The sequence below is a fragment of the Protopterus annectens genome, chromosome 9.part0 (genome assembly GCF_019279795.1).
Source record: "Protopterus annectens isolate FY-2018-M chromosome 9.part0, PAN1.0, whole genome shotgun sequence".
Lineage (NCBI taxonomy): Eukaryota > Metazoa > Chordata > Ceratodontiformes > Protopteridae > Protopterus > Protopterus annectens.
Window position 1 is genome coordinate 1,891,976,862 of NC_056743.1, and position 22,993 is coordinate 1,891,999,854.

At 39.8% G+C, this 22,993-nt stretch overlaps 1 protein-coding gene across 1 annotated transcript in view; it reads right to left on the reverse strand.

The window, feature by feature from the left end:
- Positions 1–22,993, reverse strand: part of LOC122812307 (complement C3-like) — a 2,177,376-nt gene that overhangs the window by 1,771,003 nt on the left and 383,380 nt on the right. Inside the window, exon 5 of the mRNA XM_044084710.1 lies at positions 14,582–14,676. Coding sequence (XP_043940645.1) covers positions 14,582–14,676 — 95 coding nt within the window. The remainder of the gene's footprint in view (positions 1–14,581; positions 14,677–22,993) is intronic.

A 22,993-nucleotide genomic window follows, 5' to 3' on the forward strand; every position in this document is an offset into this window, starting at 1 on the left:
TAAAGTAGCTATTTGTAAATGTGCAGCTCATACAAAGCAACAGGATAAGATTTCAAAGGTAATGCACGAGCTGATGCAGCTGCAAAGCAAGCAGCCTCAGACTCAGAAACCTTACTTTTGAACGAGGAATTACAACCCTCTGAGATTTTAGATTTAGAAATGTTAAAAACAATGCAAACATTAACTACAAAAGCAGAAAAGCAGAAGTGGGTAAGACGAGGAGCAATCCTTGAAGATGGATTGTACATCTCCAAAGAGAGAAAGCCGATATTACCATCTAATTTATTTAGATATGCGGCTTTGTTGAGCCATGGGCAGAGCCATGTCTCAACAGGGGGGATGGTACAGTTAGTTAACAGAATATTCCAGACATACAGATTTACGAATTACACACAAAAATTTTGTGCAGCATGTCATATTTGCAATAAACATCATGCACAGGGAGCATTCAAACCGAAGCAAGGGAGTTTCCCTACACCACCATATCCGTTCCATACTATCTGTATGGACTTCATAGAGTTGAATAAATGTGAAGGAAAGAAATACTGTTTAGTGATCATAGATATGTTTTCAAAATGGGTAGAAGCTTTTCCAACCAGGAATCCGGATGCAGCAACAGTGGCAAAGGCCCTAGTAAAGGAAATAATTCCTAGATTTGGCATACCGGAAAGGATCTATAGTGACAATGGGACACATTTTGTCAATCAGACAATTCAGCAACTTGGGAGATTTTTTGGATTTCCTTGAGGAATCACTGTGCTTACCACCCACAGTCAGCAGGACTGGTGGAGAGGTACAATGGGATTTTGAAAACAAGTTAAGGAAGTTGATGAGTGAGACTCAGAAGAATTGGATTTGCTGTTTACCTCTAGCATTGCTGAGCATGAGAACAGTTCCCAATGTAAAGGGCTTGACCCCCTTTGAAGTAGTATTTGGAAGGGCATATTATGTGCCACAGTGGAAAGCTCTTATGCCTGCAGAGCTGGAGGTCGATGGCTCATTAGCCAGTTACATGAAAAGATTGTTAACCAATAAGACTGTTTTTCAGTTAAACTCTTTTTCAGATAAAGAACAGACGAAGCCGGACGCAGTGCTAGCCCCAGGATCCTGGGTATGGTTAAAAGTCATCAAGAAGAAAAACTGGACAAGTCCTAAGTGGGAAGGTCCGTACCAAGTACTGTTGGCAACGCCTACTGCAGTAAAGGTTGCGGAGAGGTCGTCCTGGGTTCACTTGACCCACTGCAAGCCGGTAAAGAATTTCCATTTAGACAAACATTTTGTAGCTGATATATCACAAAAACAGAATGACCAGGGGCAGAGTGTATAAAAGTACAAAGCAACCCCAAAGACATTGGTTTACTGTCCTACTGATCATACACTTATTAACCATGTTGGTGGTGACTTTTCTTTTGCTGGGGGTTTTTCTGCAAATAACTACACAGATAAAAATAACGAAATGTGATGGACTGGCCACAGATTGGCATCCAAACTTTAACACGTACCTGGCTATGAAACGTGTGTATGTAGAGACTATGAACATTTCAAATTGTTGGGTTTGTACAGCCATACCTACAGCATATGGAGGACTTTTGATGTCCGCTGTCCCCTTGGGGATAAATGAGACTTGGGAGAATTTACTTTTTGATACAGGTTCTGTGAGATCACAGGACAAAGTGGCACTGTACTTACCTGTTACACAAAAGGGAATTGTTTGTTTTTACAAAAATGATACGCTCCAAGTTGGTTGGAGTAATTGTAATATAACTGTGTCTTATAAGTGCTATATAAAAGCAAAAGATCAGAGTATTAGTTGTAGCACGAATTATGATTCGTATTTAAGCTTAATGAAAACAACATTGAAAGATGTACAGACAAATCCTGAATTGTATAAACAGTTGTCTGTCATAGACAGGAAAATGTTTCATTCAGAGTTAACCCGCATCAGTACTAAAGTAGAAAATTGTTATTTTGTTTGTGGGAAAAAAGCATATAAGTGGTTACCTGAGAACTGGTCCGGCAGTTGTTTTTTGGGTTATCTGGTTCCAGCAATAAGACATACTGCAGAATTGCCTCTGGGTAAGATACGGAATGTAAGAGATATAGCTCAGAGAACTGGGAACTCAGTCAAGAAACCTGCTAATCCAGTGGGTAAAATCGAAGCTGATTGGAAAGATCATTCATCCGTAAAAGATAAAGAAAAATTGACTCATATGGACTTGAGTGACAGTGTTATATCCTGGGCTGGAATAATCCCAGCCTATGGAGCAGTCAAATCGATCTGGGAACTGAGGAAATTGTCGAAACTTCTCGAAGTAATGAGCAATGCCTTTCTGCTCTCGAACTTGTGACTGATGAACTGAATGCAATGAGAACTGTTGTACTACAAAACCGAATGGCTCTTGACTTAACCCTAGCGGCGAGAGGTGGTACGTGCGCGCTTATCAAAGAAGAATGCTGTGCGTATATCCCAGATAATGAGCACGAAATCAATGACCACCTGGAGGTAATTCAGCAAGTATCAGCAATGGCGGAACCAGGCCCAAACCCACTGATGAACTTTTTCCAGAATCTTTTTGGGGGGTGGGGTTCAATCCTAATGAATATTTTGATAGCTATTTGTGTAGTTTTGCTCATATTGGGAGCATGTGTTTGTTGCGGGATACCTTGTGTGAAAAGATTAGTTAGAGATTTCGTTGATGTATCTGTAACTGAGACTATGTATCAAGACCTGGAGTTGAATCTGTTGATACCAAATGAAATTCTTTCTGAAATATAAAACAAATGACTTGCCTAGTTGAAAGTTCCAGAGAGGAAGAGACTAGGGAATGAAATAATGTTGTTTATGTTTCTGAATAGAATGAAAAGCATTAAAAGGAGGGAGAATGTTAGAAAAATATGTACTTAAACATATATAAACTGTTAGAAAAATATGTACTTAAACATATATAAACTGTTAGAAAAATATGTTCTTAAACATATATGTAGTGCAAGTTTAGAAACAGTATAATATGTAATGCATTTGATTCTGTTTAACAATATGGCAGTAGAAATGATCTTGCATGTAATTGCTTGAAACTTAGCTGCAGTGTGGTTAACCTCTGACCCTGGCAGTAGCCAGCTCAGCAGGCTTATGTCTTTCAGCAATTATTATCTGCTGGGTTAGAGAGAAATAAATATGTATGCATGTATATCTTTCTTCCTTCCACCGAGAAGGATGGCCTTGTGAACACTATCAAAGACAGAGTGCAGCTGCTTACCAGAGAGACAAAGGAACGTATTAAGAGATGAACTGACTATTGTATCCGAACTAATCTAAAACCTTGGAAGAAGCAGCATTTACAGGAAGACATTGTAACTGACCAGGTGCCTTGCAAGGCTGTGTTATTCTCATGGGAAAGTTTTTAAAAAGCATTACCTCAGCATCTTCTTATGAATGAAATATTGTGGACTATAGTGATGTAAATGCCCTGTGACTGACCACGTCAGTAAGGTGGGCAAAAGCTGATTGCAAATGGTATATAATTGAAGGTATTTCCTGTATAGAGCCAGTCAAAACTCTATACTTGTTTTGTATAGTTTTTTGCCTCCTAATGTACATTAGTAAAGAAACATTGTTTGAACCTGAGCATCCTGTGTTATTGACTGTCATTTTGAAAAGCCTAATGATTTTTACAGTCTGATTATAACAATTTATTTGACATTTAGTCTTTGTTAAATTCTCTTCATAAAATGAAATCAATAGTTCTATAAACAGTTTAAATGCTGTGGTCTGTATAGTACGCCATTTTGTCAAAAAGTCAATACTTTCTTTCCCCACACCCGGTTCTACATAAATGCACAAACCTCGTGGTATTATATCAGCATTGAGATAAGCCTTGAGTAGCTTTATATGCCATATTATTGAACGATATTTTCTCGTACTAAACGCCAGTTCTTTAAAATCATGTTGCATTTCTGACATAATATTAGTCTCTGTATTACTCACATTTCTACTTTTCCACTGTCTGTCATCAAGCCATGTCACGTCTTCCTTATCCAAATTCAACGTGTCAATATATTTCCAAAAATCGCCCCCTTCAGCCATTGTGCCAGTATAAATGTCAATCAATCCACTTATTTAGAAAAATAACAAATCCTGCCTACCAGTCTAGGCAACACGGATAACAGCACCAAGCACAAAGTATCAACAAATGCCAAAAACAGTCGCTTGTGCATACCAACCTACCCCAATTCAAAATTCTACTCAAAGATCAGCTCACTTATAATTGCTCTGCTCCTGCACCAAGCCAGGCTAATACCACATAAGCCCTCATCAAATTTCATTCCGTAAATGTTATAGTCTCTGCATAGGTGCCACTCCCACTTGTTAACAACACCTATCAGCTACCTACAATAAGAGTATAATTTGATAATTCCTTTTTCTTTTGTATGGGTATACATATGTACACTTATTAAAGTATATTCAAATGATCTACTAAAGATGGACCCCTGCCCTCAAAAATAAATATATATATATATATATATATATATATATATATATATATATATATATATATATATTTATATATACACATACACACATACACACACACACACACACACACACACACACACACACACAAACAGGACTTTAATATATTGCAATAACTTTTTTTCTTCACTAAAGTGACTATTGTATATTGTACTTCCTTTGTTGTCTCTAAATATTTTTGTTACAAAACAGTGTAAGAAACTTCTCTGTGTGGAAGATTTTCAGTCCATATATTTCTAGTTAATCACTATATATTAATCAGATCAGACAATAGTAGTAGAAGTAGCGAACGTAAGCTCGTCTTAAGTCAAAACAAAACAAAAAATAATAATAGAAAATATATAATTGTACAGCATTACTAAGTATTCAAAAGTAACCCAAGCAAGGCAGGCAGTCTGTTTCCAGTCGAAAATCCTTTATTAAGTACACAGACAAGAATCCAAGTAAAACAAAAATAGAGTAATAATTTCCTCACAAGCTTTCTAAATATATATATACACTTTTTATCAGGCATGGGAGTGGTTTATTGTGGTGTAAAACAAAGTGTTATTGGTACACATGTTAAATTCACATCCCTTCCCCCATTAGTGTGACATTTGAGCTGGTCCTGCCCTACTTAGTAGCTGTCATAATAATATATAACCCTTATGTGCTTTAAATAAAATGTATAATGATGTGGTACCTCTTATTTAACCAGATTATTAAAAAGATTATTAAGTCTGTTAGAAGTTTTGTTGAATTTAAACCTAGACCATGTGAGAAAAGCACTAAAAGATGTGAAACTAATTGTACGTTTTATATATTTATACAGTAAGGTGATAGTTTTTATTGCCATTGTCTTACCAGGAGCAGAACAAAAGCAATAATCCCAAGATTATTGCTGAGAATCAGTTACTTGGCTCATCAGTGATTGGTACTAGACCCAGATGTTACAGATTTTAAATGTTAGATGGAAAAATGATTAGTACTCTAAATTTTCAATTTGTACTAAATAAATGGGATAGTATGAAATGGAAGATCACTCAAGCTTCAAAAGTCTAAGGTGAGGGCCTTCGCAGTTGATCTTTCAGTGTCCAGTAGAATAAGCAGGTGAGATGACACTGGGAAGAGTGTCCAAGGTCAAATGTATAGTAGTGGGAAGCAGCTGAAAATCCACCAAGTTTATGAGAACAGCAAGAATTGGGTGGGTGGGCTGGAAAAATCAAATATAGGCAGATGACAGCACAGCTTTGGGAGACTTTAGCTAAATAATAACACCACTAAATAAAAAAATCAAATATAGGCAGACGACAGCACAGCTTTGGGAGACTTTAGCTAAATAATAACACCACTAAATAAAAAATCAAATATAGGCAGACGACAGCACAGCTTTGGGAGACTTTAGCTAAATAATAACACAACTAAATAAAAAATCAAATATAGGAAGACAACAGCACAGCTTTGGGAGACTTTAGCTAAATAATAACACCACTAAATAAAAATCAAATATAGGCAGACAACAGCACATCTTTGGGAGACTTTACTAAATAATAACACCACTAAATAAAAATCAAATATAGGCAGACACCAGCACAGCTTTGGGAGACTTTACTAAATAATGATACCACTAAATAAAAATCAAATATAGGCAGACAACAGCACAGCTTTGGGAGACTTTACTAAATAATAACACCACTAAATAAAAATCAAATATAGGCAGACAACAGCACAGCTTTGGGAGACTTTACTAAATAATAACACCACTAAATAAAAATCAAATATAGGCAGACAACAGCACAGCTTTGGGAGACTTTAGCTAAATAATAACACCACTAAATAAAAATCAAATATAGGCAGACAACAGCACAGCTTTGGGAGACTTTACTAAATAATAACACCACTAAATAAAAATCAAATATAGGCAGACAACAGCACAGCTTTGGGAGACTTTACTAAATAATAACACCACTAAATAAAAATCAAATATAGGCAGACAACGGCACAGCTTTGGGAGACTTTACTAAATAATAACACCACTAAATAAAAAAGCCTGTTTCTCAGCTCTTTTCATTAAATAGCTTACTTGGATTTCTTTCAATCAGTGAATGGAAAATGAATTCTTTTCTAATTGACCATGGCAAAGAACTTGTAAAACTCCAAAAAGAGAAAAATGTGAGGTAAAACAAAATGAAATATAAAACAACTTGTAATGTAAGAAAAATAATCAAAAATAATGTTAGTTTTTAAATTTTAAATGAATGAATTTAATCTAAAATCAAATGCAGTCAGACAAGAGGAAAGTCACACAGTACATCGCAGAAAGTCTACGGGGAAATACATTCTGTATCTGCATTTGGGGAGGAACCACTCACATTCCCTGAACTTATATATAACAACTCAACATATACAGAAATATGAAGAAAAGTGAAATTTGCAAAACAAAGGGAATTCCTGGTCGGCACACCCTTAGACACTGGCACTAGCAGAACAAAGGAAATCACTGGTCGGCACACCCTTAGACACTGGTGCTAACAGAACAAATGGAATACCTGGTCGGCACACCCTTAGACACTGGCACTAGCAGAACAAATGGAATACCTGGTTGGCACACCCTTAGACACTGGCGCTAACAGAACAAATGGAATACCTGGTCGGCACACCCTTAAACACTGGCGCTAACAGAACAAATGGAATACCTGGTCGGCACACCCTTAGACACTGGCACTAGCAGAACAAATGGAATACCTGGTTGGCACACCCTTAGACACTGGCGCTAACAGAACAAATGGAATACCTGGTCGGCACACCCTTAGACACTGGCACTAGCAGAACAAATGGAATACCTGGTTGGCACACCCTTAGACACTGGCACTAGCAGAACAAATGGAATACCTGGTTGGCACATCCTTAGACACTGGCACTAGCAGAATAAATGGAATACCTGGTCGGCACACCCTTAGACACTGGCACTAGCAGAACAAATGGAATACCTGGTTGGCACACCCTTAGACACTGGCACTAGCAGAAGAAATGGAATACCTGGTTGGCACACCCTTAGACACTGGCGCTAACAGAACAAATGGAATATCTGGTCGGCACACCCTTAGACACTGGCACTAGCAGAACAAATGGAATACCTGGTTGGCACACCTTTAGACACTGGCACTAGCAGAACAAATGAAATACCTGGTCGGCACACCCTTAGACACTGGCACTAGCAGAACAAATGGAATCACTGGTCGGCACACCCTTAGACACTGGCGCTAACAGAACAAATGGAATACCTGGTCGGCACACCCTTAGACACTGGCACTAACAGTCATTTCCTGTTGAAAATGGTGAGTGGGACATTCAACACCAGGAAACAGAATTCAATGTGTCGAGTCCTCATTGAGGTGGGATTTAAGAATGTGAAGGGTGGTTGCATTCTGGAAAGTTATGTAGAAGGTATTACAATAGTGCTGGGTTTCATGTCCATTGCTGAATGCCATTTAGTTTCATTCCAGAATAAAAGCTGTTTCTGCATTCATTCTTGGTGTTAAGTCATACATATTTAATTACACAAAGTTTTGAGCGCTTTCATTGCAATGGAAAAGCAACTTCATCCAAAACAATGTAACTTTTCTTCCTTCCTTTTGTACCCTTAAAAAAGGCGGCAAAAACACTGGAAAACATTTAAAGGCATACACACATTAAAATATGAGGCAGTATTCCCAAACTTCCTGCACCAAATATATATGCATGCTGAACGCCAATACCGTTAAATATAAAAGTAAATATTGTGCAAAAATACATAATAGCAGATGTGTTAAGAATGAGTAAACTGTAAACACATGAAATAGCTTATATGATCAACTGAAAACATTTTAGAAAAGTTTGATTATAGAAGTCTTATGACAGGCAGTCTGACTTAATTTTTAAAATAGGCTTGATAGATATTAAGTCATTAATACCTGGTGGGGCAGTGGCATTTAATAAAAGTTGCCAGTGAAGCTCCCTCTTCTCAACAAAGGTTTCCCAATCACTACCCCTCTTCAGTCAGCCCACCTTCTCTAAAATGGTAAAGTCAAATTTCTTAAAATCCTTGCACACCAAAGAATGCTTGTAAAGGGCATTACAGAGATTGAACTCGATTATACACCAGGAACTGCTAACGCCGATTTGCAAAATAGAACGTGCATTGAAAGACTTAATGACTTTTTACAGAGTGATTTTAATCCTTTATTGGCCATTGATATTTTCTTGAATAAGAATGATACAGCATCAGAAACTGTTGATAAAGTTTTTTACGTGATATGATTGTGCAGTTTGAAGATGCGCTTTTCAAACTGAAGAGACTGTAGTTACAAAGGTTTCATTTGGAGGCATGTCTGAAATTGAGAGTTATATCCACAGGATTAAGAATCCTCAAAATACCCACATATGGTAAGTGATATCTAGATTTTCTGAGTAAATGGCAGCAAATGAACATTGAGTTAAGTTTTAATTACATTAGACTGCTGATGAAATGTTTTAAACAGTAGGAGAAGCAGTTCAGTGAGCTGATATCCTCTTTACACATAATTGGATTATATGATCATTTTCCAGTGGCTATGCTTGATAAGAGAATTTGTGGTATACTTGATTCTCTTAGTATTTTTGAAAAAAGACAACACAGGTCAAAATTAAGAAGTTAGGGAGAGAGACAGGTGCGACTTCTCCAGTGGGCATGTCTTCACGTGGCCCAGGGCTACTGACCAATCAGAATACGGGAAATGAGACAACACCCATGGAAGGCAGAACAACTGATTTGGAGGAACGTAAGTCTGATGATGTAATTGTTGTAAGCCCAAAACAAAACCCTGTGAAAGGAAAAGGGATGCAGTTGGGAGCCATGACAAAAACCTCCAGTTTAATAACTACTAAAGCCTCTATTCACAATGTTTCAGCAACAGGGCATGGCAGTTCATCTCCAGGAAGAAATCAGTCAACATAAGTCGAGGTTGTGAGAGTAAACCTGACTGCTCTGACCTGACAGTGAGGAAATCAGAGCAGGTTTTTCTCCAGGTTTCCCCTGCTTATGTTGGTAGACGAAGGGAAACAATGACAGAGGTCGAGGAGCAGGACAAGGGTGAAGAGGAAACAAGACTTCAATGTGAACATGGGACATACATTGAAAAGAAATTGGTCTACCAAGGAAAAATTTTAGTTTGGAACATTTTGAAAAAACAACTGAATGATGTTGAAAGGCTGTATTGGAAAAAGGACTATCATTTTTCCCAGCAAGTCAAGCTGAGGTAACTGATTTTAAATTAGATTTGAAATGTTATATGAGGACTGTTATGTTTAAGTTGATTTATGGCAATAATGACACTAATGTTCATGATAAAAGGTTAAGTAAGCCAAGTGTTTTTGTTCCTTTGAATTATCCAGTACTGTCGTTTTTGAAAAGTTGTGTGTACAAGAATTGTATAAAATATTTGACAACTATAGAATGGTTTCACAGAGATCTCATAAGAGTTTTAAGAATTTGAATAGAGCTGAATATCAAGCACTGATTGGTTTGCAGAGTGAGGACACCATAGTAATACGCCCTGCTGACAAAGGGGGCTCCATAGTGATTATTGATAGTAACCATTATTTTAATAATATGAAGTTGATGTTGAGTTATGAGACTGTTCATACAAATACTACTTATGACACTGTATACAGAATAATTGACAGAATACACAGTGTGTTAGAAGAATGTCTTCTGTTGGGTCTACTTTTAAAACCCGAATGCCCATAATACCGAACCTGAAATGATTGAGACGGAAATACTGAAGCCTCAAAATCCTGAAAACCAACAATGCCAAATGCCAGAATATTGAATGTTGGAAAAGTGGAGCTGTACTCTATGTGAACCAAGGGTATAGTAAAATAGTACTGATTTTGATAGACTTTTTTGCAGTTTGCTGAATTGTCTTTCTGTATGAAGCAGGTATTAAGGAATGCTGGTATCTTGTGTAGTGATCACTATACTGTTCTCTTGTACTCAACACAGTGGGATCTCGAAGTTGGTATATTAAATTGCAGGGGGTGTGGGGGATGCAGGAGGTGGTGCAGCCCCCCTGCAAAACTGCTGAATGATAACTGTAGGTTCTTTAACGTTTTGGGGTTTAGAATGGCTACAAAAGCTACACAAAGACATAACCCCCCCCCTTTGAGACTTATTGTCTCAGGGCATAATTGGTGCACAGATTCGATTTCCATATTTTTGAAAAAAACACCTGAGACCCTTGCTGGACAGAAATTGGACAGTGCTAAGGGATCCCAAGCAGTTTTTGGAAAATGTATACGTGTTCTTGAGTGGCAGGACAAATGTAATAAAACATGTTTTTGTTACCCTGCATGTGCAAATCCTTGTTTACCAGTTTACCCAACAAGAAAAGGGTGTCACTATTACAGCAATATTTGTTGAGCCAGAGTGATTTTGATCATAAGTTTTGGATAATAACATATTTATTTTCCAACGTGAAATCTATTTACAGAATGATGATGTACTATGGGCACTTCATGTGCCAACCGCTACTCCAACATAGTTATGGCTGTATGGGAGGAAGAAGGTCTAGTAAGGGGTCCTTTCAAGAAGTCCATAGGTTTCTATCGATGTTTGTCAATGATTTATTTCTGCTATGGGATGGAAGTCCAGATGAACTTAGATTGTTTCATCAGTTTAACAACATCACAGATGTTTTGAAGTTCACTATGAGCTTTTTTTGATGAGATTGATTTCTTAGATATTAAAGTACGTAAGAGTGAGAGCTGTGAGATAAGCATGGTGGTGCACAGGAAGGGGTGTAGTGCAAATAATTCATTTCATGAGAGAAGCATGCACCCCTCACACAGCTTTGACAATGTTGTGAAGGGCAAGGCATCAGAATCTCCAGACTGTGTGTAGAAGATGGCATATTTAGACAGGAATTAAAGGATTTAGAGACCGGTCTTGTTAGCAGAGGTTACAATTTAAGAAGAGTCAGCGGCATCCTGACACAAGTACAGGGTATGAGGTACACTGAGGCAAAACACTATTTTTCAGACACAAGAGTAACAGACAATCATGGGGGCAAGGGTGTAATGAATAGAAGGGTCACTAGGATGCCAGCCTTATTTTACAGCAATGTGAGGCCAGTTTTAGAGGTATATAAAAATTTCTGGCCCAGCCTTATTGCTGATAAGGACATCAGCAAAACTGTAGGACCCAACCCCAGTTTTGTTTTTAAGAACACAAAATCCCTTAAAAGGTTATTGTGCCACCCAAAGAAATTGGAAGATGGTGGTAATGTAGATAGTCCAAAAGTTACTTTACCTTGTTTGAAATGCAAATTTTGTGAGTTCATTGACACATCTGGGGAGTTTTTTCACCCAAATTTGAACAGGAACTTTGTTTCCAGGGTAGAGGCCAACTTTGACACCAAACATATGGTTTATTTGCCCCACTATGTGGTGTAGAGATAATTTTACATAGGTAAAACAGATAGGAGACTAAAAGATAGAATAAGAGAACAATTGTCTTATATCAGCAGGAGAATGAGAAGTGGTCCCTTAGCCAAGCATGTAATGGATAATGACAATGCACATCACTTTAAGTTTTTGGTTATTGGTAGAACAGTGCCATATGAGAGGTTGGAAGGGACAAGACAGAAATCAATGAGACGACATGGACAGTAAGGATGAGAGCAGATAGTGGCAAGTGCCTGAACAATAAAGTTCCTCTGAAACGCATTTTGAAGGCCAGGCCTCGGTTTAGATAGAGCTCGGCAGAGTTTTTAGATGTGTACTTGTATGGACACAACGCTATATGTTAGTCACCTTCAGTACATATTTCCATACGTGTATTAGCTTTTTGGAGGTGTAACGCCTTTTTAGTATTTTGCCTGTTTTTGAGTTTTGTCTTTTTTCGTATTTTGTTTTTATATATTTATTTTAAGTGTTTTATTCATTAGTGTGTATATCTTATGAGATTATTTTATATTGATTGTATTATTAATGTGCTTTCCACTGCTTTATATATTTGTCAAGAGTTTGTTCCTTTATTTTTGATTCTCTATTAATAGCAGGAGTGCAGGAGTGTCTTTTTTTGCTATTTAAGGGAAGGGTTGCTTGTTATTTATTAATGTCTGAGGAAGCAGTGGTCGAACTGTGAAAGCACTTACGTGTTTTATAAAATAAAACATTTTAAGCTGACTTTGACATTGTCTTGTGCTGCCCTTTTGTGGATTATTGGATTTATTTTTATTTCAGTTTAACAAGTACGCTGATTGTGGTTTTGTATATTTGATGTGGGTGTAAGACTCCAGCACCCTGCTGTTCATGATTTCTGTAGACAGGAAATCATTGCACAGATGTTCAACTTTGAACATAAGATATGTGGTGTTGAACAGACAACTGAGATGTAGGACAGAACTGATAGTTTACCAGTTAGTCTCGCTACCATCCTTAACTATGGTCAGGATCTGAACAGTAAAAAAGACTGAAATCATTGACGCGACCTCGAAATGAGGTTCCTTCCCAGGGTTGCTGGGCTCATTGCGTACGACAGATTAAGGATCCTGGAATCTGAAATAATCTCGCATTACATCCTCTGTGGCTGCTTATCCAGGTTGAGAGAAGCCATTTGAAAAAGCTTGGGATCCTTGTGAAGATGCCTGCTCTCTGCTTCTTTTGGAAGGTGTACCAGTTATAGCATATCTCAGAACAGAGTTAGAAAATGCTGGAGAGATTGCATCTTCAGGTTTGTCATTTGCTTGATGACTGTTTCCAGATATTTTGAAGTCTGGTTTACATGGTTTTATTAGTACCATCAGAAGCTAATAATTAAAAGCAGATTATAAAAATGACGGATGGATGGTTGGGTATGTGTAAGTATACATGGATGAATGGACGGACAGACGGACAGATGGATAGATGAGAGGGACAGGGTGGTGGAGGACAACATAATGAATATGTGAAATCAAAGCAGGTAGATGAGTGCAAAACAGTAGAGGAATTCCATACTCTAAACAGTCAAATGGAAACAGTTCTAACAAATACTGTGACTCTTTATTTTATTTATAAACGTTTTGGAGTTTTTCTCCTTGGGTCTCCACTGAAAAGGGGCACCTGCCCAGTCGGACTAACAAAGTGAACAAATGTCAAATAAATAAATAAATTTCAAAGTAAGGAAGTCTGTAGGTCACTGACTAACTAGGGCTAACAGCATATATATAGTAGGTATGGCTGGTGAGACACTGGGCAGGTGAAATGGTCCCTTTGTGCTGTGAAAGTTTATGTGTCTGTAAAACATATTTTGTTTCTAGCTATGCAGTGCAAATGATTTATTACATTATACATGGAAATAATCATTTGATTCAAAGTCCAGGATAACTATATAATGAAATGTCCCAAGATGGATTCATATGGAACCTATCACCCCCACTTACTTTCTGTATAGGGGTGCAGTATGACTGGGGGGGCTCATTTCAGCAAATTGCTGTTCTAACTGTAAGTACTAAGTTGGATTTCTCCTTTATCAGGTAATATAGCAGACTGGATACTAAGTTTTAACAACAGGTCTACAATATTTTAAACACCACACAGATGATTGATTCCATCAATTTGATGAAAAAAGAAACTGCATTTTGTGTGTGTGCGTGTGTGTGTGTGTGTGTGTGTGTGTGTGTGTGTGTGTGTGTGTGTGTGTGTGTACTTGTCAGGGTTAACAGAACCTTACATGTCACGGTGCCCATGAATTATAGCCAAGATCAAGTTCATGTACTATTAAAGAAAATAAATCCATCATTTAACGTTGCGAATTTGCCACTGAGGTGTAGTCTTTTCAAATATAGTCTTCACATTTGCTTACAAGTCCAGTCCTGAATCCACCTGCTTCAACTAGTAATACTACAGATCCTCACTGCACTTTAGTGGTTTAGATATCATTGCAGCCAGGGCTATATTTTACTGAGACAGTCTAGTTTAACCTGTGCAGGTCCTCTCAATAGCACTTTGCTATGCATTTTTGTTTAACAGTAGGTCAAAAATCTTTTAATTTCTACAGAATTTGAAACATACTTCACAATTCCAGGAATGCTGAAAGTGTCAGAAATGATCCCAGAGTTTTCTTTGACATGCTTCACATCTCTCTTCACTACAATGTCATCCGGATTCTGCAATAAAAATAATTTGATTCAAATGAGTAAGCTGTGACAATATTTCAGGAAAAATCTGAAGTAATACATTGAATTTTTCTATGTTTTTTTTTTTGCTGGTTTGTTTCTGACCCATAGAAGTCATTAGCTGAAAATGAATAACCTTCCAGAGACAGTTATAACACAGCAATCTCTGCGTGTGTGTGTGTGTGTGTGTGTGTGTGTGTGTGTGTGTGTGTGTGTGTGTGTGCATGTGTGCGTGCATGTGGGTGTGTGTGTGTGTGCGTATGTGTGCGCGTGTGTGTCCGTATGTCTGTGTCTGTGTGTGCATGTGTGTGTGCATGCACGCACGCGCCTTTGTGTGTGTGTGTGTGTGTGTGTGTGTGTGTGTGTGTGTGTGTGTGTGTGTGTGTGCATGTGAGTGTTTGAGTATAAGTGCATGTGCTATGAAAGTGTGTATACATGTAATGAATGCCCACTAATACTCATTACAATGGGGCTAATCGATCTAAATGAGGGACCACATGCAGTACGTTCTACACTCCATGGATCATATAATGAGGTCAGTGTTCAGTCTGCTCCCATCAGGTATCTACACAATGAGCTAATGGGAGTCATCCTACAATACACACAACCTTTGATAATATTTGATTACATTCAGTGATCAGCTTTGCTAGGGACGAATACAGTGGAATAATTACATTCCTTGACCTGAATGCCATACCCTTAGATATACATTGTGCAATGAAAAGGACTTCCTTGCAATAGTGTATACATTGTTGTCAAAGGACATTTTATTGTCAACATAGGTTCACAGGTATCTAGGTATGTAATCAGCTTTCAGGACTGTGTTGTCTATGTGGTATTTGCAGAAGAATTCATGCTTCCTGAAGGATACTATTATATCTTTCTTGGCATTTTGTTTTAGTCCATGTATTTGACACCACCTATTTGGAAAAGGCCGTCTTACATACATACATACATACATACATACATACCTACAAATATTTCAAGTATGGGCATTAATGCCCATCTAGCTTGCCAATATACCAAAACACTTGTTCCCTAATAAGTGTCCAGGCTGTTCTTAAAAATATCTAAACTAGTACTTGCTTTAATGTAATTTGGTAGTCTGTTCCATGCATCAGTTACTCTTTCAGAGAACCAATTAGTACACTTCTCATTCCTATAGAATCTTCTACATAGGTTATCTGATGATTCTCACTTTTTCTTAACCCCAAACATTCCTAGAGGTAGTTGTCCCTAAATGCCCTATATACCTTGTGACGACTGGGGAGATATGGGTGAAGGCTGCCAGCCTAGTCAAATAGAATTTAATATATAATTCTATCAACTGTATAAATAAATGTAAAATACAGGCTTGTGTTTTTAAGTGTAAGAAAACAGTGTGAAATGTGGAACTGCAAAATATGTGACAACATTGCACTCTACTGGCACAGTGAAGCATGTTGTATCCTTTCATGTTAGAATTCGGCCTGAGGGCGGCTGGATGAAGATTTCATGCCCATTGTTTTAAGGCTAATGTTTATGACCAGAATTTAGATGTGGAAGGTGATTTTATTGCTTTAGTTTCTGTTAGCATATACATGTGAAATGTCTTGTATCTTTGTAAGTTTCTGAAGAGGTGTTAGATTGCTAAATAATGCAGTTTGTGGCCTGAGAACTCAGACCAGGTGTTAAGATGATGCAATACGAATACTGGGAAAACCTAAGTGTCAAAAATGATTTAATTTTGGGAGGGCCTTAGAGGCATGTTTGTTAGTAATGTTTAAATACTATTTCTCACAAGAGACCTGAAGCATTTTGATCTGTACATCTAACTTATCACCACTCTGCTTATGCTCACATGTAAGTTTTTAGCTCTGTGATATCTTGTAGGAATAGTTAAAGCTAGTAAAGATTAATTAGGTATTTTTTTAAACCGTACCTGTCCTACTGTATTATTTTAAGTTTCTGTGTGATCTGTGAACTCTTAGATATCTCTGTGGTGTAGTAGTTTTGTCTTGTGTTTTAATTATTTATTATTAAATATTTTTAAAACCTTCTACCTGTGGCTGCTTTGTGTAGAGATGAAGTATACTTTGGAGTACATTATATATTTATAGAGTTTACTGTCTAAGCCCTTCCAATAAGCCTTAGACTGTATAGTCACATTACCATTGGATATTAATATTGCACAGTAATAATTGGACACCCTTTTAGGGGCCTTTTAGTAGCTGATATTATTAACTGGGTGGTGGCAGAAATAACTACCTTATAGTCTGGGTAAAGGGGCACAGCTGGAGAATCTGTTATCTCAAAGTGTTTGTGTGTTGTGCCAGCTACTTGGGCAGGGACACGAAGTGCTGGTTGGACAGAGAGGGTACTGGAGGTTCTAGCTTGCCCAGTTAGGCTGAGACCTGGACTCTATAGCTGTGTCAGTGGGGAGTCTTATTGGGGATCTGGTGAGCAAGGGAGTAGCCAGCCCCACACTGACTGTGATCTCTGTGTGCACTTAAGGGAAATTGTAATTTACTGTGTGTATTAGTCATCCTTTCCTCTCCTAGGAGACGACCTCCCTGGTGTTAGTGGTGAGGATTGAGGCTCCTTGATTGCTGGGCCAGGGCACGGTTGTCACAACTGGTGACAGTGATGGGATCGACTTCACATACTAATTGGCTTGTAGTGATGTGGGTAGAGCGAATTCCTGTAGCTTATGTACAGTGATCTCTAAAAGTGTTTTGTACTCTAAAACAGCCACACAGTGTATAACAAGAGTTCAGATCACAATTGTTTATTTCTTTTGTTAGCTTAGTGTTAGTCAGGGTGAACAGGCAGCATGTCAGCAGAAGATTATGGACAAGAAGCCAGCTGTTGGAGATGTGCCAGGCTAGGGGGCTGGTGCATGGAAACCTGACTAAGGCAGACCTGATTGCAGCCTTGGTTACAGCTGCATCAGAAAACAGCAGCCTGGAGGATAATCAGACTGACAGTGGAGATACAATATCCTCGGAGAATGGACAGCTCAACCTTTCTGCAGTGGACTTAAAACTCCAGCTGGAGCTAAAGAGACTTGAGTTGGAGGCCAGGCATATGGAACTTGAAGCAGCTGAGAGAATGAGGAGCCTAGAAGCTGAAGAACAGCAACGGCAGAGAAAGCATAAGAGGGAAATGCTGACTCTTCGCCAGAGTCATTGAGGTAATGGGGAAGGGAGTAACTGGACCCCAGAAGCACAAAAGGTCAGTAAATTCCTTCCACAGTTTAAAGGGGGGGGGGTAATTTTGATAGCTTCATTCATATGTTTGAGTGGGTATGTAAACAGTATGAAGTTGACTAAAGGCTCTGGGTATGATTCCTGACCCCCTTACTCCATGGTAAAGCTGTAACTTCTTTAGCAAAAATGCATGACATTGACTGTTTTGATTATACTGCTGTAAAAAGACATTTATTAGAATGTTTTAAGCTAACACCTGAAATGCACAGGAAAAAGTTTCGTGAGCATAGATGCAAGGCAGATGAAAATGTATGTGAATATGTTGTTGAACTGAGCACTTATTTTCATAGCTGCGTGAGTGGATGTCAGGTCACCACTTTTGAAGGGCTGGCAGACCTTTTGGTAAGGGAACAAGCCCTTAGCACTTTGCCTGAAGACATGAGGATCTGGTTAGCTGATAGTGTGCTACTTCAGAGGAGTTAGGGAGGAAGGGAGACCTATACCTAGCAGGCAGGGTAGCCCTGCACAGGAAAGGGACCCGCAGTACTGCTCATGGGTCTAAAGGAACCCATGGTGGGCAGCACAGACTGCCCCAAAAGAATCCGCCAGTAGCAGGGGAAGCCACTAGTTCAGGTATATGGCCAGGAGCTAGGGTTAAGTGTTGTGAATGCAACCAGTGGGACCATGTGGCATACAGGTGTCCATGGAGGCAAGGTGGGGAACAAAAGGTGAAAGAGCCAGTAAGTGGGAAAGACAAAATGCCAACAGTGTGTTGTCTTGAGACAACAGGGGTATGGAACTACCATCCTACAGATGTCCTGAGAAGGAAGGATTTGGATGAGGCAGTACCATGTACTTATGCAGTTACATGCAGTGAGGCTAGGAGACAAGCATGTGGGTCTGGTAGCCTGGGGGAGACTCAGCCAGACTGCATACTTGCAGCCAGGACTGCTGAGATGGTTACTTCAGGGAGTGAGCTATGCTGTAGCAGTGAGACTGAATGTGAGCCACAGCTGCTTGTGTGTACTGATGTTCCCTTGGACAGGGTAACTGCAAAAGTAGAGGTGAGTAGTACTACCCAGGCTGACAGTGAGGCACAGCTGTCAGAGGATGCCAGACTTCCTGTGGAAGGGGAGCTGGGAAGGGTTACAAGGAGAGACTTGAGACAGGCTCAGCTCTCAGACCCTACATTGCAAGGCCTGAGGCAGGTAGCTAGGGAGGCATCTGATTCTCAAGGGAAGGGGGAATCTGTATACTGGAACAAAGGGTTACTGTACAGAGAGTGGACACCTGCGGGAAGGCTAGAAGGTGAGAGAGTACAGCAGTTAGTAGTGCCTAGAGCTTACCGTCTGGCGCTTCTAGCCATAGTCCATGATATTCCCCTTTCAGGTCATATGGGCATAAAACGTACAAAGATGCGTATTATGCAAAACTTTTATTGGCCTGGAATTTCCAGAGATGTAACAGGGTATTGCAGGACCTGTGAGCAGTGCCAAAAGGTAGGCAAGGCAGGAGACAAGGTGAGAGCTCCATTGATGCCTTTGCCTGTGATTGAGGAGCCATTTCAGAGGGTAGCTATGGATATTGTGGGTCCTCTGAGTACCCCAAGTTCCACAGGGAAAAAGTATATCCTAGTGATTGTAGATTATGCTACACGATACCCTGAGGCAGTGGCTTTGTCCTCAGTTGAGGCAGAGAAGGTGGCAAATTCTTTGCTAGAGATTTTCAGCAGGGTAGGTTTCCCAAAGGAATACTGTCTGACAGAGGTGCCAATTTTATGTCAGACCTGCTGGCTTGTCTGCGGAGGTCCTGTGGGGTGAAGCACATGAAGACCACCTCCTACCATCCCCAGACTAATGGTCTTGTTGAGAGGTTAAACTCTACAATCAAGCCCATGCTATGAGCATTTTCAGATCAGTTTAAGAGGGAGTGGGACAAATATTTGCCCCATCTGTTTGCTTACAGAGAGGTTCCCCAGGAATCCACAGGAGTTTCAACCTTTGAGTGGCTGTATGGGCATAGGGTGAGGAGACCTCTAGATTTAATTTGAGAAGAGTGGCAAGGTGATTGTGAGTCTCACAAGGAGTCTGTTGTGGCATATGTCCTGAACCTCAGGACAAGGTTCAGGGAACTCATGAGCCTGGCCCAGGAGAACCTGGCAGAAGCCCAACAACAGAAAAAGGTGTGGTATGACAGGAATGCTTGAGCTAGAGAGTATGCTGTAAGGCAGCAGGTAATGGTTCTCATTCCTGTCAGACACAACAAGTTGAAAGCAGCTTGGGAGGGACCCTACAAGGTAGTAAGAAAGGTAAGTGAGGTTAACTACATAGTGGAAGTGATAGGCAGATGGCAAGGACACAAATTGTAACATGTTAACATGATGACACATTACCATGATAGGGAGGCCCTTGTGCTGAGCATTTGCAGTGGATTGCAGGAGGAATCTTTGGGAGATCTGGGGACTGATCTCCTAAGTGAGGCTCGCGCTGACACCTCGATGTAAGGGGTAGCAATGTCCCAGCAGCTATCTCCTACCCAGGTTTGAGAAATCCGAGCAGTGTTGCAGGAGTTTGGGGGCATGTTCATCGGGAAACCAGGGAGCACCCACCTGGTGCAGCAGCAGGTGGATACAGGACCCCAAAGGCCTATCAGGCAGGCCCTTATAGGGTGCCTGAGAGAGTCAAACAGACTCTGAGGGAAGAGGTACAGGAGATGCTGCAACTAGGCATGATTCAAGAGTCCAACAGTCCCTGGGCCTCACCAGTGGTGTTGGTGCCAAAGAAGGATGGCAGCACTAGGTTCTGTGTGGATTACAGGAAATTAAATAGTCACACAGAGTCAGATGTTTACCCCATGCCTAGGACAGATGAGGCCCTAGAGCAGCTGGGTGGGGCTAAGTATCTTACAACCATTGATCTTACCAAGGGTTACTGGCAGGTGCCCTTGACTCCCAGTGCTAGAGAAAAGTCAGCCTTTATGACTCCTTTTGGCTTGTATGAGTTCACAAAGATGCCCTTTGGGATGAAGAATGCCCCAGTGACTTTCCAGAGGCTGGTAGATCATATCTTAGCAGGAGCAGGAGCATTTGCCCTTGCTTACATGGATGATATTGCTATCTACAGCCATTCCTGGCAAGAGCACCTTCAGCATGTCAGGGAGGTGCTGGGAAGACTACAGAGGGCAGGGCTGACCATTAAGCTGAGCAAATGTCAGGTGGGAATGGAAGAGGTCTCCTACCTAGGACATAGAGTAGGGAGTGGTAAGATAAGGCCAGAACCTGCCAAAGTGGAAGCTATTCAGGCATGGCCTGCACCTGTTACCAAAAAGCAGGTGAGGGCATTCTTAGGGACAGCAGGGTACTACAGAAAGTTTGTTCCAAATTACAGTACCCCAGCTGCTCCCTTCAGAGACCTGACAAGGAAGAACAGGTCAGATAAGGTAGTGTGGATTCCGGCATGTGAGCAGGCATTTCAGAAGCTTAAGGAAGCTTTGGGAGGGCACCCTGTGCTAGCCAGTCCAGACTACAGCAAAGAATTTGTTGTGTAGGTGGATGCTTCAAACTACAGGGTGGGGGCTGTACTTAGCCAGATTTATTCAGAGGGAGAAGAGCACCCAGTGGTTTATCTCAGTCATAGGCTCCAACCCAGGGAGGAATGCTATGGAGCGGTAGAAAAGGAATGTCTAGCTGTAGTGTGGGCACTACAAAAACTGCAGCCTTATCTGTATGGAAGAAAATTCACTGTGATGACAGATCACAACCCTCTAACATGGTTAAACAGAGTAAGTCAACAAAATGCCAAATTGCTAAGATGGAGTCTGGAGTTGCAAGCATATGATATGTCAGTGCAACACCGCACTGGGAGTAGCAATGCCAATGCAGATGGGGTCTCAGGACAGGGAATGGGGTGAGGTACACCCAGATAGACCTGACACTTTCAAGCGATGTTTCTCAAGGGGCACTTGAAAAATGTGCTTGAGTTCCCCCGGGGGGGGGGGGGTTGGGGGGATGTGACGATTGGGGAGATATGGGCGAAGGCTGCCAGCGTAGTCAAATAGAATTTAATATATAATTTTAGCAACTGTATAAATAAATGTAAAATACAGGCTTGTGTTTTTAAGTGTAAGAAAACAGTGTGAAATGTGGAACTGCAAAATACCTGACAACATTGCACTCAACTGGCACAGTGAAGCATGTTGTATCCTTTCATGTTAGAATTCGGCCCGAGGGCGGCTGGATGAAGATTTCATGCCTATTGTTTTAAGACTAAAGTTTATGACCAGAATTTAGATGTGGAAGGTGCTTTTATTGCTTTAGTTTCTGTTAGCATATACATGTGAAATGTCTTGTATCATTGTAAGTTTCTGAGGAGGTGTTAGATTGCTAAATAATTCTGTTTGTGGCCTGAGAACTCAGACCAGGTGTTAAGATGATGCAATATGAATACTGGGAACACTGAAGTGTCAAAAATGATGTAATTTTGGGAGGGCCTTATAGACATGTTTGTTAGTAATGTTTAAATATCATTTCTCACAAGAGACCTGAAGCATTTTGATCTGGACATCTAACTTATCAGCACTCTGCTTATGCGCACATATAAGTTTTAAGCACTGTGATATCTTGTAGGAATAGTTAAAGCTAGTAAAGATTAATTAGGTATTTTTCTTTGAAACCAGACCTGTCCTACTGTATTATGTTAAGTTTCTGTGTGATCTGTGAACTCTTGGATATCCCTGTGGTGTAATAGTTTTGTCTTGTGTTTTAATTATTTATTATTAAATATTTTTTAAAACCTTCTACCTGTGGCTGCTTTGTGTAGAGATGAAGTATGCTTTGGAGTACATTATATATTTATAGAGTTTACTGTCTAAGACCTTCCAATAAGCCTTAGACTGTATAGTCACATTACCATTGGATATTAGTATCACAGAGTAATAATTGGACACCCTTTTAAGGGCCTTTTAGTAGCTGATATTATTAACTGGGTGGTGGCAGTAATTGCTACCATATAGTCTGGGTAAAGGGGCACAGCTGGAGAATCTGTGTCAGCCTTTCCCAGGAGTGTCTTGGAAGTTGTATAAATACTTATCTCAAAGTGTGTGTGTGTTGTGTCAGCTACTTG